Here is a 13796-nt window from a genome sequence, read left to right as displayed (position 1 = left end):
CTCTCCTGCCCCGGGCTCCTCCCCCCTCCCCTCCTCTCTATCGCCCTTCGCACCGCCTCCTCCCACTGACCCGCCTTTGCCCGAATCCAGTGGTCGCATCCGATCCCCCCCCCCTTCTTTACAACTTTTTGTGCTCCTGCTCTTGCTCGTGCTCGTGCTCCTGCCCCTGCCCCTGCTCCTGCTCCCTGCCTCCCCTTCCCGCTCCGCTTGAACATGATCCCACAATCTCTTTCTGATTTTCCATGTCGTGTGAATTTTATTTCCATCGTTGAGGCGGTAAAGCTGATCCATTCTACAGTCTCGAACGATTTCCATTCGCTGTTTGAATTTTCTCTTCAGTGAGTTTTCCTCCCGCTGCTATCATCATCCTCAAATCAGTTTCTTTCCTACGTGTATCGTCAGGCATTAAACCTTCTCTCAAACCATCTCACATCTCACGTTGGAGATCCATTCATGCTCTCAAGAAAGCACAGTCTAAGACGAGATGTTTCTTGTCGTCTAGCAAAGCGCCGCCGCTGCCGCCTCCGTGAATTGTAAGAATGTTTGGAAGGATGGAGGGAGTGCGAAGAGGAGGAGGACCAGGTTTGTAGGCAGGGAAATCTTCATTCCATTTTTCACAGGTCCTCAAAAACCAAATCGCTATTTGGAGGTGCACACGTCTGAAGCGAAGATGAAGAGAAGACTTGAAAAAGACACTCAGGGCGTGAGCTTCACTTCAAACAAAAGAATCATACAACATTGTACAACATGCTCAGAAGCAGTGAAAACTTCTGGCCCTTGTTCTCCTTGTCCTCCTGGTCGTTTGTTGTGATGTATGTCCTCTACTTCTCCTACACTTCCCCTCTGGACCTCCCCTCCCCCTTCTGCCGCACTTCCTCCTTCCTCTCTCCATATCGCAATGTCTTTCTCCTCCAATAGTCCGAGCGATGGAGTTGTTCGAGCATTCAGGGCGGATGTGTAACGAGTCAAAACCTCTTCTCAGCGTTCACCGGCTAGTAAGTTTGTTTCACAACCCTCACATAAACACAAGCACGTTGTCGAGCTACACTAATCCACTATGAGCAGCTCTGACCGATGGCTGTCTTGACTTCTGTCCCTTCCCATCTCTGTATTATCCTCAGCCATGCTGTCATCAAGAATATCCGATTCAGCAGCTTGTCTGCAGCATTACTTTCTACTTCTGACGTCGTTCCTTCGATCCATGTTGAATCTGTTCCTGCTGGGGTCATTACCTCCATGCCAGCAACAACGCTCTTCGCATCATCATCATCATCATCATCATCATCATCATCATCATCATCAGCATCAGCATCAGCAGCAGCAGCAGCAGCAGCAGCAGCAGCATCAGCATCAGCATCAGCATCAGCAGCAGCAGCAGCAGCAGCAGCAGCAGCAGCAGCAGCAGCAGCAGCAGCAGCAGCAGCAAATCATCAACATTGCTCTCATCTATCGTGAACAAGAAACCTTGTGTCATGAAAGCCCTTCTTCAATCGGAACGGCTTCCAGCGGTTGACAGCAGTCGGTGCTCCCGTCGTCCATGCAGGGAGCATCGTTTTGGTGCTCATCGACGCATAGGGGCGCTTGTTCAATAAGCATTGTGATGCCCTAGCAGAGGAAAGGAGTGAGCTTGAGACATTACTGTTGGAACTGCACCCCAACGACCATTGTTCTCTCCTCCTCGCAGTTCAAGGTCTCTGCCTCCTGCTCATCCTCCTCACTTACTGTCGTCTCCTCCATCCCTTCGTGCTGCCACTTCCGTGCCAGTCTGAACATGTCGCCGCTCGGACCAAAATAACTTTGACAGCTAGTCAAAGGCCGGCGATAATAAACTTCCGAAGTTCCGCCTCCTGCTTGAATCATTCCGAGTCAGTGCTGAGTTTCCAGACTAGTGAGTACTAGTGACACGCGGCCAGCAATTTCAAGTTTGGATAAGTGAAGTTCACTGAATCATACTGATAGTAAAACACACGGAGAGACCGTCGTACGGTCACCAGGAGTCTGGTTCAACTTAGTCTTCCAACTTAGACTCAGGCTACGGTAAGCCGCCTGTCCTCAGTTCGGCCATGATGGCAAGTTCCGCCGCTTCAAAATCCTCCATCGCCGCCACCAAAGTCACCCCCGCAGTCACCCCCGTAGTCGGCACCTCCATCCATCATTGAGCCAAGTGCCCAACCTCCAAGAAGACCTGCAGCATACAGGGTGAGTGGATGAGCAGTGCTACCTGAGCACAGCACTACTAAGGGATTGACGCTCAGGCTGCTATGCTACTGTTGTGCCTTGCTACTGCTAACGCCATCTTATGAAATTTTCTGCTACTTGACACTTGTTCTAGCGAGGCTTGCTTCACTGACCTCCTGCAAGTCCCATGCCCAAGGCTCTCCTGTTGTTGTTTTGCTGCTGGGGATACATCGCTCGCTGGTTCCCGGGGTACTGGACAAGCAAGTCATAAAGAGGCTGAGCGAGCGATGCGATTGCTCACTCCTTCGACTGGCGTTGCCATGGGAATGGGAACGCCATTCTGCATGATGACCTGCTGTTGAGGCGGGTACTGGACCATCATAGCTTGGGGAACATTGTTGTTCGCCCTGAAGAATGACTAACAGCTCAGGGACGTTCTAACAGACACACTCGTCACGATCCTCACCGGCGTCGCGCGTAAAAGCAGCAGCAAAAGATAACAACGACCAGCAGAACTCCTGATCAAACGGGGCCAGTCAGCCATCGCCAGGAGTTCCGACTACATGAGCGACGGAGCGTTACCTCCTATCACACTTCCATAGATCATAGCAGCCGTGCTGGGAGTGCACTGACAAGGCATCTTGCAGTCGCCGACCCTGCATTTACCATCCGACGGCATGTTGTATTCCCTGCCGGTCCGACAAGCCTGTAGAACGTGGGTGCTGTAAGTGGTGGAGATTCATGTTTGTTTCATACATGGGGGAGAGTTCTCAAAGGTCCTCAAAATGAAAAATCATGCCTCATATCACATGACAAGAGGCAGCTCAACAAAAAACAACTATTTCTACCGTTCCCTAGCTGTTTTAGATTTGCTTGACTTTTCTGAACTCTTTTCTGAACTCTTTTCTGAATTCTTTATGTGTAATCCTGAAGTAATTCTAAACATGAAAAGCAAAGACAACATGTTGAATACAAAATATGATTCTAGCTGGATGGATCGATATTGCACCTACATCAGAACTGCCCTGATAGTCTAATATTGTACAAATATGCTGATTGCATACTAGAAGGATTGTATGATGTAGCTCTATCATTATCTTCCAGTTTTTACGTCAGATCAAGTTCGAGTCCCACAAGAGTGTACAGTTTTAGTCAGTATGACAAATTGGTCTACACCGCAGATTTCTAAAGGCACTTGTACTTTCTTAACATGTCTGCCGTCTGACCACATTTTTTCTGATACTTCTCTCCATCTTTTCTCGCCAACTCCCTCCTTCTCCTGTCCTCCTCCCCTGTTCCTGCTGTCCTGTCCCTCCTCCTTCTCTCCTCCTTCTCTCCTCCTTCCTCCACTTACCAAGCAGGTTTCCACCATTCTTTTAAGTGAGCAACGAACCCACCACCGGTGTGTAGATGTACCCTACCCTCAAGAAACCTGATTTCAGGACCCCTCAATACCCAGCCTTTGTTATATGGCTATGGTCACAGCCCCCCACCCCCCACCCCCCCTCTGGCTCTCATCCCGCGGACTGGAGGCACGATCACGTAGTACAGGTGCTACTGCATTTTAAAAGGCTTCAGTACTCGGCGACCCCCTCACATTGTACCATCCTGTCAAATCTTAAAACTCTGTACCGAGATAACTTTTAAATTAAAAGCTTTTTAAAGCGACCGTCTCATCACTCTGTCGAGGTCATTTATTAAAAGTTAAGTTAAAAATCAGTACCAGGACAAACTTAAAACAGCCCGGGGCCCGGCCGCGGCGGGCTGCCGGGATCATCGGATCGGACTGGAGCGGCACTGCCATCGGATCGCCTGATCGGAGTGCCATGATGCGGCCCGGGCCGACGGTCACTGTTTACTCTCGGAACTTCCGAATAGTTCAGGCCCTTCAAGCGGAGCCTCGGACCGTGGCACAGAAACTACCGTACTGAGTCACGGTACTGACCGACTACAGTGCCACTGTAGTCGGCCACGGCGGCACGGTGTCTCTTTCAAACAGACACGGTACGGGACCGTACGGTAGCCAATTTTACCGGGCCCGGGGAGAACCAACTTGCCCGGGCCGGGCAACCCTCCGGCGGCACAGCGGCACCGGCGGCCCGGCCGAGTTCCGGCGACAGGCGCGTGATCAGAGTCACCTCAGTGCCGGCCGGGCTGTTAACCGTGAACGGTTTTACGGCGAGTCAAAGTTAAGTTAAAAATCAGTACGAGCCGTCTGCTCATAGGTTGCAAGCTTTGCCTCTGTAACCGTTTTCTAACCGTCCTACATGACACTTGCCTTCATAACGTCTTGCCGGACGACCCCGCCGATGTCACACACCCCTGAAAACCACTGTAAAGAAGGTAATTAAGGGGGTGGGGTACTAGAGCACAACCTCGTGACCTTGTAAAGTGAAAAACAGACAGCTTTCAAATTTCTTTCCCACAGTTGAAAATTTAACATAGAAGTTAGTTAAATTTGTCGAATGCAACGATGTGACCCTGAATACAAGTTAACAGTGGTCTCGTGGCCCTTCAAAATCCTTCGAATTGGGAGATAGGGGTGGTGAAGGGTATTTAAGGGTGGGGTGGTGAATGGATATGATGAGGTACATAGGACCAGGGGGTGGTCGAGTAGAACTTTGGGGGGTGATGTGTATGTGGGGTTGTTTGCGAAAAGAAGTTTTTTCAAATATGACCGACGAAGGGTGACGAGAAGTGGGCGAAGATGGAATGGGCGTTGGAGCGAGGCGGAGGATAGGGAGAGATGGCGAAGGGAGGGAGGAGAAAGGGGGCAAGGAACAGCGAAGTTCTGAGGGATAGAGGTCAATGGAGTTGTAAGGAGAAGTATTAGTAGGGTAAGATAGGATCGCCCGATGGTTTGCGACACCGGAAAAGGGGTTATGAGTCGTAGAGGGCAAAGGGCCCAGAGGATTGGCAGGGGGAGAAGAGAGGGTGAGAAGCAGCACATCTAGAAGTATGCAAGGATTGAACGATCCAATGTTAGACGAGGTGCTGCAGTATTCGAACAATCTCCTCATTTCAAGACGCTCTCAAGCTTCAAAGTCTTAACTTCTCCCACCTTGTCCTGAGTCACAACAGTGTGGTTGACACTGACACGTTGCCTCCAGTTGCTGATCATGAAGGAGGAGAGCCATGGGATTGCATGCAACGCATACTCGGAAGTCGAAGGCCTCGTCTTGCAGCTCGATAGGCTGCGGAGCTGCGACTTTGTGAAGCCCGTCGCCTCAGGGGACAACTCCTCAAAGTCCACTCAGTCGGAGGTTTCCTGGAAGTCAGACGCAGGATACTATGATCTTGACAACACGTATGTGTCGGAAGCTCCGACAAACTGTTTGTCCGATTGCTCTGATATAGATTGGACCTTTCTCGAGAACGAGGCGGAGATTGGTTGTATGGACTGGCTCTTCAGAAGAAAGCGTGTTCAGAGAACGAGCAGCGTTCCGAAGGAGAAAACAGTGAAGAGCAGGAGGAACTCTCAGTGTCTGTCCAAGAGGGAACCAGCAGATGATCACTGCCTGAGGAACGAGATCATCGGACACGATGAGATCGACTGGATCTGCCGCCTCAAGTGTGGGCAGGTGAGGAGCCTCCGATGATGCTGACGACGCGGCGCACTGACATGGCAACAGGACTACGAGACCCATCGAGTCATAGTTCGCAGCCACCAGCTGGTGGCAAAGTGCAACAGGACTGCAGAGACGTCGGAGGAAGCTGAGAGCAAGCTTAGGGAGCTTGCCGGCTTCCTCTCGACGGTTCCCAACCACCCCAACGTGCAGCAGTTTGCGGGGACAGTCGAATCGATAGCTGAGGAAGAGAGGAGACATGCTGTGCTGCTGGAGTGGATTCCAGGATACACGCTGAAGGAGATCTGGATGAGCAAGCGTGACTGTGAGGGAGGAAGACATGTCAGCAACAAGCTGGCCCTTCGCTGGAGTCTCGCGCTTGTCAAGGGGTTGCACTTCCTGCACACACAGGAGCATCCCATCCTGCATCTCGACCTCTGCCCAGACAACATCGTCATCACGGAGGACATGCAGTCAGTCAAGATCAAGGGCCTTCGCCCCCAAGGCTTGCGCTTTGCCAGGGACCAGCGGTACACGGCTCCTGAGCTGCAACTGGACAATCCCATGGTCTCTTGCAAGGCAGACATCTTCTCTTGCGCGCTGATCGTCTGGGAGATGTTCTCCTGCAAGCAGGCATTCTCCGATGTGATCTACGAGATCACAAACGAGAGCCATCGCCCCTTCATCCGCCCCCCCGTCGATCGGCTCAAGTGCCGGAGGCTCATCCCCATCCTCGAAGCTTCCTGGGCTCACGATCCGGCTGTGCGCATCGACTCTGGGCTGCTGCTGAGACGCTTGCGATCCCTGCGACTGAGAGGCGAGGGCCCCGCAACGCCTCAAACGTGAGCGAGCAGATATGACAGCGCAAGATAGATTTCTGCTGGGCCTGACTACCTACTGTAGCATATCAAACCTGTAGATAACTGTGATAGCTAGGCTGCTGAGCTTGTAATTTCCTAGTTCTAACTGTTTTCATCTTAACTGTTTTTATCAAACAAGATACACCAGATCGAGTTCACGCTGCACTGAACCTTGAAATTTACAGCAACAGCCTTTCCTCCATTTGTTGTTTAGCCCACGTCACGTCCTCACTTCGCGTCCGATTCTGTGTACCTGAGGGAGCATTACGAACAAGTGGAACAGCAGCACGTGACGTACTCCTTCCCATTCCACGAGGCCGCGCTCTCCAGGTCCTCGTCACTGCCATAGTTCCAGTACCTAACACCTCATCACCCCTTGCTCGCGCAGCTCCCGCCATGTCAGACTCACTCGTTGGCTGATGGCGCTTCTGCTCCCTTGGCATTCTTCGCCGTCGGCCCGTCGGGGAAGGGAGGGTTCCATCCGAACGCGCCAGAGAACCGGAACATGTCCGCGTTGGGGTACAGGTGGGACCGTTTGACGAGAGCGGCGCAGTTAGCGTGATCCAGCCAGGGCTTGCCGGGTTTAGCGAAGCAGTCGTACCTGTACGAGGTCGAGTGAACAAATCGGAAACGGAAAGAGAAGGAGACGAAGCGGGGGTGAAGGGGTGAGGAAGGGAAGGGGAGGAAGGGAGGGGGGAGGAAGGGACGGGGGAGGAAGGGACGGGGGAGGAAGGGACGGGGGAGGAAGGGAGGTTGAGGAAGGGAAGGGGGAGGAGAGAGGAGGAAGGGATGGGGATGGGCAACTGTTACTTGAGAAGCTGCTTGTACTCTTCGAGGTGCTCGGGGTCCTCTGGCTGATAGTAACCCTCTCCCTGGGAAAGAACCGAACGTGAGGACGGCCAACTTGCGGGAAACTGATGAGGAAAGAGCAAGACATGCAGCTATCTCCTCCTGCATCTCCATTGTCGATAACAACAAAGTTCGTCCTCGGAATCACCACCATCTCCATCTCCATCATCCTAACCAACAAAAGCGACCACAACATCCTTGTCCTTGACATGATCAACATCTAGAGTTTGAGGACCTCATCTTCCACTTCAAGGTCATTCCCATTGGTAGCGTACGTGTATCCTAAACACAAACCGTGAGTTGCTCGCCTCCACCCATGCTCGTACTGACCCGGCACTCCGTTTACGTTGTTCTTGTCCGCCGGCTTGGCAGGGAAGCCATTGGGGTTCGTAGGATCCCATCCCTCTGCCTCAGGAGCGAGCTCAGCGGGGATGAAGTGCTCTGTATCCATCTCAGGCTCGTCGCTCTCCTGCAGCTTCGATGTCTTCCACCTGCAGCCCAGCTCCCAGTGAGATGACAAGCGCTGTCGCCTCATCATGGGCAGGACTTACGTGTGCCTGATCTTCCCCATGGTCTGTCTCAACGCACGCTCGTACGTCAGCATCCCCTGCGCTGCTGTCAACTTCGAGCACCCCCGACCCTCCTGTCTTCCTCACTGACCTGGAACGACGTCAAATCCTTTTGCTCCAGCTTCAACAACGTGTTTCTGGAGCTGGGGATCTTGCGGCCGCTCTCGATCTTTGCGGAAACAGCGATTTCCTTCTGCTCGTGTCTCAGCATGTGCGGGAGTGCAGAAGACCAGACGTACAGCAGCACTGCCCCCCCCCAAGTTGAAGACAAACGTTTCCCCGGGCTTGACTCCAGCAGGGACCTTGATAACCGAGTCTCCTCGGCCGGGAATCTGTCATGGGATCAGCAAGGTGGAGGAGAGGTTCTCTGTGCGAACCTTGAGCCCTAGCATGCTCCCAACCTTCCAGTCCTTGGGGACTGTGATAGAGAACTGAGTTGCTTGCGGAGTTACGTAGGTGACGGAAGGGGAAGAAACCAGGGTCACCACTGTCAAGCATGTTACAACAACCAGAGGAGCATGGCCAAGTCACCATCGGAGTTTCGATGCGCCACCATAACCCCGGCTACAAGAAGCAAGAATGCCAGCCCACCCCCGACCTTGGAGCGAGCTAGCTTCATGGCAGTCGGCGACGTCATTCTCAGCACCAGGCTCGTTTCCTCCTCAACACTCTGGTCTCTTGTTTGAGCTCTGCTTGATGATCCTCTGATCTCTTCCTCTCTTCCTCTCGCTTCTCCTCTCCCCTCCTACCTCCCGATTTCTGCCATACTCTTCCCCACCGCTCAGATTCCCGATTCCTCCGTGAGATGCACCCCCACCCTGTATATTAAGAGAACGTACCCGTCATTTATGTACATACCCCATGATATAACGAATATTTTACCAGATAGTACCGGGTACTCCAGCACTATCGTTTTATCCCACCCTCAAAATTTGTACCCCCACCCCCATTAAAATTCTGGAACCGGTGTCCTCACCATGACTCTTCATGATTTGAATCCGTTACAAATTCAGTCAAACCGTTACACATTTCACTTTCCGGCCGGGGCCCGGCCCTCAAGCCTCCTGAGTCGAGCAAATTCCATTCTGAGTTTACTCAAAGTTAAGTGAAAAATCAGTACCATTCAGGTCACTGGTTTACTCAAAGTTAAGTTAAAAATCAGTACGTGGACAATCAAGTTCGGACTCCCAAACGTCGGTGGTGGCCTTGGACCCCCCATCGAGAGGGAAACTACCGGGTCATGGAAGCTCTATATGGGGTACTGCCGTACCCCTACTGTAAATTCAGTGATAATCATTCTATCACCCCTACCCCTCTAATGTACCAGAAGAACACCGGGTGTTGCCCTTGATGACCGTCTCCACCATGGCGGATGACATGGTGACAGGGGTGGAACACAAGGGGGTGGGTACCCCCACCCCCTAACATTGTACAATGGCCCCGGGGCATTCATACTTTTGACTGACTGAATTTGTGATTTTTCTTTGGGGCGGTCAAAGTACAGTATAGAACAATATTTTGAAAGTTTTATCAGCAACATTCAGAATTATTAAAACAAGTTTACGTGATTTCATAATGTTGTTCAACTTGTGGAAAAATACCCAAAGGGGGCGTTTTCCACCAAAAACCATACGATCATACTGGCAAGGATTGAGTGAGCGAGAGGTAGTCATGGCGAACATGCTGAGAATGAAGGAGAGAAGGCAGATCAGGAGAGGACCCAGCAGCAGGACGGGGAGAAAGGAAGAGAGGAGGGGAGAGCAGGCGATGATCAGTGAGTTAGGAGCAGATCGGATGGAAACACATCAGAACAATAGGTGTGACTTTGGAGGATGGTTAGTTGATGCAGATTTCAATACAAAGAAAGAAGTCAGAATCGTTCTGGAGTGGTCGAGTGCAAGTGGTTAGTGTACAGAGAAGTTCATTATCTTGTTTGAAGTTTTATTCACCGCGGGTGAGAGAGATGGAGGTGCAACGTCCGTCAAGAAAGTGAGGGAAAAGAAGCGAAATGAGTAGAGTAGAGCTTGTCCTCGTTGTTGAGAACACGTTGAAATGATCTCACGAGTTCTGCTGATTGCAGTTGATGTCAAGTGGAGGCAAGACTCTTGTGCAGCATGTTTGACCGCCAGCAAGTAACGTCGAGCGAATACCCTCCCAGCCCGGAGCAACGGATGAACATCTTCGTGGAAGAGATCTACCTTTCCCCCCCTCCCTCCCTCCTCCTCTACTCCGAGGGTTCTGAGAAACAAGGAGGAAGAAAGTCGAAGCAGGTAGCAGATGCCCAGGACGTTCCAGGAGAAAAGATGGGAGCGGGAGAGGAGGCAGGTACCATGAAGGTGAGGGTAAGGAGGGGCCCAGCAGTCGAGACAGCAGTGCGATCTGGCTTCAACAACGACCAGTCTGATGAGCAGGAGGAGATGAAGGGAGATGTCAGGGTTGGGGAGCCGTCGGACGCTCATCGGCTCGGAGAGATGTCGGCTGCCTCTACCCTGCTGTCGCCTCCTCCGCGCCATGGCGACGACGAAGGGAGGGGCAGGAGAAACATCGGATCATCGATCTTTCCATGTCCTGCATCTCCCAGCACGAGACCAGCTCCGATAGTTCGAGGGCGTCTTCTAAGAAGCTCCTGTCGGAGACCTGGCTTAAGGAGAGCGCTAGGATCGAGCGGGAGCTGGAGGAGCTTCGGGCGAGGAGCGCGAGCAAGCTGCGGATGAAGTACTCGTCTGCTGAACACATGCTGGCGGAGGAGACGAGGAAGATGGCAGCGGCCGCTCTCGACCTTCGGCTGGAGGCAGAGAGCTCGGCGGCAAGGTGCAGGGAGCTGGAGGAGGAGGTGAGGAGGAAGGAGGACAAGATCAAGACAATGGAGCACGAGATGCTGGAGATGCGTGTGGAGCAGGAGAGGATGGCGGAGGAGGTGGAGGGAGAGAGGAGGAGGAAGAGCAGGGGAGGAGAGGAGGCGATGGAGACGTTCGATGCATCCGAGACAGCAGTGCGGGTGAGGAGCTGCCGTGTGGATCGACGTGAGTGACCTCCTCCTCCTCAGGGGCCGATGGACTGCGCCAACCTGACTCACGATGTAAGAGGGAGAGAGGCGGTGGGTAGGAGGGGATGACGCTGCTTGATGCTTGCAGCAAGAGGCCCTGCTGGCAGCGAAGAGCAGAGGTGAGAGGGAGGGAGGGCGGCGGGGAGGGAGGACTGAAGCTTGTTGCGCCTTTGTAGTAGCAGAACTGGAGCTGCTGCTCAAGGACAAGGCCCAGGAGCTGTCGGGCTTCCAGGAGAAGGTGGAGGTAGATGTAGAGCCGTCGGTCAGCACTGAGCTGGGAGGCAGATGGAGATAATGGAAAGCGAGTTTGCGACGTCCAGATCGCAGGTGAGGAGGAGCGAGTCGGTGGAGCAGCTTGTTGTTCTTGGTGGGGATGTGACGAAGATGCCAAGATTGCAGAGATTGAAGAAGGGTTTGCGATCTCGCGCGCTGAGGTGAGGGTTTGTATGGCTGTGTGAACAATAGCCATTGTCATCATCATTCCAATATCTTCGATCTTTGTCATCCTCATCATGATCTCCTCCTCCTCCTCCTCCTCCTCCTCCTCCTCCTCCTCCTCCTCCTCCTCCTCCTCCTCCTCCTCCTCCTCCTCCTCCATCATCATCATCATCATCATCATCATCATCATCATCATCATCATCATCATCATTTCCATCCTCATAAAAAACAAGTCAACTTGGGAATGGGATGATTTCACGATGATGAAACAACCCGCAGGTTGAAGAGGAGAACAATCAGCTCAAGGTGCTTCTTCCGGACTCACTTCTATTCTTGTTCCATGACAAAAGTTGCAGTCGGCTGTCAGACAGCTGAATGAAAAACTTTCCATGGCCAAGAAAGTGCAGGTGACAATCATTCCATGAACCATGCTGCTGCTGAAGAACGTTGTTTTTGTAATTGCTGCTGCTGCTGCTGTCGAGGATGGTAATGGTGATGGAGAAGGAGATGATGATGATGATGATGATGATGATGATGATGATGATGATGATGCTGATGCTGATGATGATGATGATGATGATGATGTTGATTGCGGTTTGTCTCTCATTGGTGTGGCAACAGAAGAATCAAAGTACGTGGTTGAGAATATTTCTCTCAATCATTGTTTGCGCTTTCTTGGTAAGAATTGCAAGCTCTGCCGCTCCTGCCTTTCCCCCTTTTCTTCTTCTTCCTCCTTCTCTTCCCTTTTCCTTTCTTCTCATGCTGATCGCTCTTCGCTCACAGTTTGCATCGCTGGCACATCGTTACGGCAAGATCACAATCTGTCGTGCCGATAAGTCTGCTGCCCCCCCCTCCCCTTCCCCCTCATCTCATCTCGTCTCGTCTCGTCTCATCTCGTCTCATCTCATCTCATCTCATCTCATCTCATCTCATCTCATCTCATCTCGTCTCATCTCATCTCATCTCATCTCATCTAATCTCATCTCATCTCATCACTCCTAACATGTTGCTGCAAGGAGAAGCACGAAACAAGATTATCCGCATCTTGTGTGGGAATTCATCCGACACTTAGGGTGAGGAGGAAAGGAAATTTCCATCCCTCTCCACCTCATTTGCTGCTTTCAGCCATGCCGAGCACCATGAGAACGACGCGCATTTGCTGTCTTCCAACTTGTCTTCGACGTAAGAAAGAAAGATCTGACGATTCTGTGAATGCTTGCATTGCACTGATCTGACCTGTCGTTGCATTTGATCGCATCAGGGTCAGGGTTTGTAAGCACGATCTGTTGATGGAGCAGAGAAGTCATGAGACAGGTACAAGAAAATGATGCAACGATTCTTGTTCTGCTGCTCCTGCTGCTCCTGCTCCTGCTCCTGCTCCTGCTCCTGCTGCTCCTGCTCCTGCTCCTGCTCCTGCTCCTCCTCCTGCTCCTCCTCCTGCTCCTCCTGCTCCTGCTCCTGCTCCTGCTCCTGCTCCTGCTCCTTTTGGGTACTCGTTTCCTTTATTCCTCTTCACATTTAATCACAAGTTGTTTGGCTCAATTTTGTCTTGTTTCACATTCTTCATCATCTCGTGCAGTTTTTGACGATTGAGTGCAGACATGAGCTCTTGCGCCAAACAGAAAGAACATCTTGACGAGATGAACAAAAGGTGAGGAAAGATATCCAGATGATGACGATGACGATGATGGTGATGATGACAATGACAATGACGATGATGATGATGATGATGATGATGATGGTGATGGAAGGAAAGGAGAGGGTGTTAATAGCAATCCCATGATTTTTACAAACAGACTCAACACGAAACATGAGCATGACATGATCATTTTGCAAGTACGATCGCTCAAGTCCTATTTCGTCCTCGTCTTCGTCCTCATCGTTTTCCTCCCTCCCCTCTTTCCCTCCTCTCTCCCACGTCTCCCCTCTGTCACCTCCCTCCTCTCTCCTCTCTGTACACTCTCTCCTCCCCCGTCTCTCTTCCCCCCTCCCTCCTCCCTCTCCCCCCTCCCTCCTCCCTCCTTCCTCTTCCTCCCTCCTCTCTCCTCCCTCCTCCCTCCTCCCTCTTTCACTTCTCTCCTCGTCCTCATCCGCCATCACACTCTCTCCAGAACAAAATCGCCGCATTGCAGGAGCAGCTGCAGGAATCAAAGTCGCTCTTGTCCTCCATGAGCGAAAAAGGTCAGCCAAATTGCTCCACCCTGACATGTGACGGAGACAAAGGGCAAGCTTTCTGCAATCAAACCAGCGTCTCGCAGCTGGGTGAGGAGGAGGAGGAGGAGGAGGAGGA

General features: G+C 52.0%; 4 protein-coding genes across 4 annotated transcripts; 2 read left to right on the top strand and 2 right to left on the bottom strand.

Annotated features, from left to right (window-relative positions):
* Positions 1-1926: 1926 nt before the first annotated feature.
* Positions 1927-3567, bottom strand: GUITHDRAFT_163721 (hypothetical protein). Its single transcript, XM_005830961.1, has 6 exons — positions 3533-3567; positions 2761-2884; positions 2645-2696; positions 2480-2585; positions 2352-2430; positions 1927-2185 (listed from the first exon to the last, which is right to left on the bottom strand). The coding sequence occupies exons 1-6, from the start codon at positions 3548-3550 to the stop codon at positions 2085-2087; spliced, it is 480 nt and encodes a 159-aa protein (XP_005831018.1). The 5' UTR covers positions 3551-3567; the 3' UTR covers positions 1927-2084.
* A 1730-nt stretch (positions 3568-5297) lies between these two features.
* On the top strand, positions 5298-6590 carry GUITHDRAFT_110141 (hypothetical protein; the record flags this gene model as incomplete). The annotated part of the gene is made up of 2 exons (XM_005830960.1): positions 5298-5759; positions 5811-6590. The coding sequence occupies 2 exons, from the start codon at positions 5298-5300 to the stop codon at positions 6588-6590; spliced, it is 1242 nt and encodes a 413-aa protein (XP_005831017.1).
* A 169-nt stretch (positions 6591-6759) lies between these two features.
* Positions 6760-8175, bottom strand: GUITHDRAFT_153141 (hypothetical protein). Its single transcript, XM_005830959.1, has 8 exons — positions 8114-8175; positions 8005-8060; positions 7784-7944; positions 7689-7735; positions 7415-7476; positions 7014-7205; positions 6903-6962; positions 6760-6857 (listed from the first exon to the last, which is right to left on the bottom strand). The coding sequence occupies exons 2-8, from the start codon at positions 8022-8024 to the stop codon at positions 6833-6835; spliced, it is 567 nt and encodes a 188-aa protein (XP_005831016.1). The 5' UTR covers positions 8025-8060; positions 8114-8175; the 3' UTR covers positions 6760-6832.
* A 2410-nt stretch (positions 8176-10585) lies between these two features.
* GUITHDRAFT_110139 (hypothetical protein) lies at positions 10586-12692 on the top strand (the record flags this gene model as incomplete). The annotated part of the gene is made up of 11 exons (XM_005830958.1): positions 10586-11020; positions 11069-11101; positions 11157-11187; positions 11245-11330; positions 11389-11502; positions 11786-11812; positions 11863-11913; positions 12011-12100; positions 12290-12342; positions 12523-12579; positions 12632-12692. The coding sequence occupies 11 exons, from the start codon at positions 10586-10588 to the stop codon at positions 12690-12692; spliced, it is 1038 nt and encodes a 345-aa protein (XP_005831015.1).
* Positions 12693-13796: the final 1104 nt, after the last annotated feature.

Source organism: Guillardia theta (genome assembly GCF_000315625.1).
Source record: "Guillardia theta CCMP2712 unplaced genomic scaffold GUITHscaffold_43, whole genome shotgun sequence".
NCBI classification, from domain to species: domain Eukaryota; class Cryptophyceae; order Pyrenomonadales; family Geminigeraceae; genus Guillardia; species Guillardia theta.
This window is presented reverse-complemented; position numbering and strand designations above follow the sequence as displayed.

Bases quoted from the DNA above. Each gene is read 5' to 3' on its own strand.
- GUITHDRAFT_163721 (XM_005830961.1), bottom strand. The intron at 2,697-2,760 runs GTAACGCTCCGT...CCGTTTGATCAG, and splicing joins CTATGGAAGTGTGATAGGAG to GAGTTCTGCTGGTCGTTGTT. The intron at 2,186-2,351 runs GTCAGTGAAGCA...TGTATGCTGCAG, and splicing joins GGGCATGGGACTTGCAGGAG to GTCTTCTTGGAGGTTGGGCA.
- GUITHDRAFT_153141 (XM_005830959.1), bottom strand. From the start codon at position 8,024: ATGGGGAAGATCAGGCACAC. The intron at 7,945-8,004 runs GTAAGTCCTGCC...GCTGGGCTGCAG, and splicing joins ATGGGGAAGATCAGGCACAC to GTGGAAGACATCGAAGCTGC. The intron at 7,477-7,688 runs GTCCTCAAACTC...GTTCTTTCCCAG, and splicing joins ACCTTGAAGTGGAAGATGAG to GGAGAGGGTTACTATCAGCC.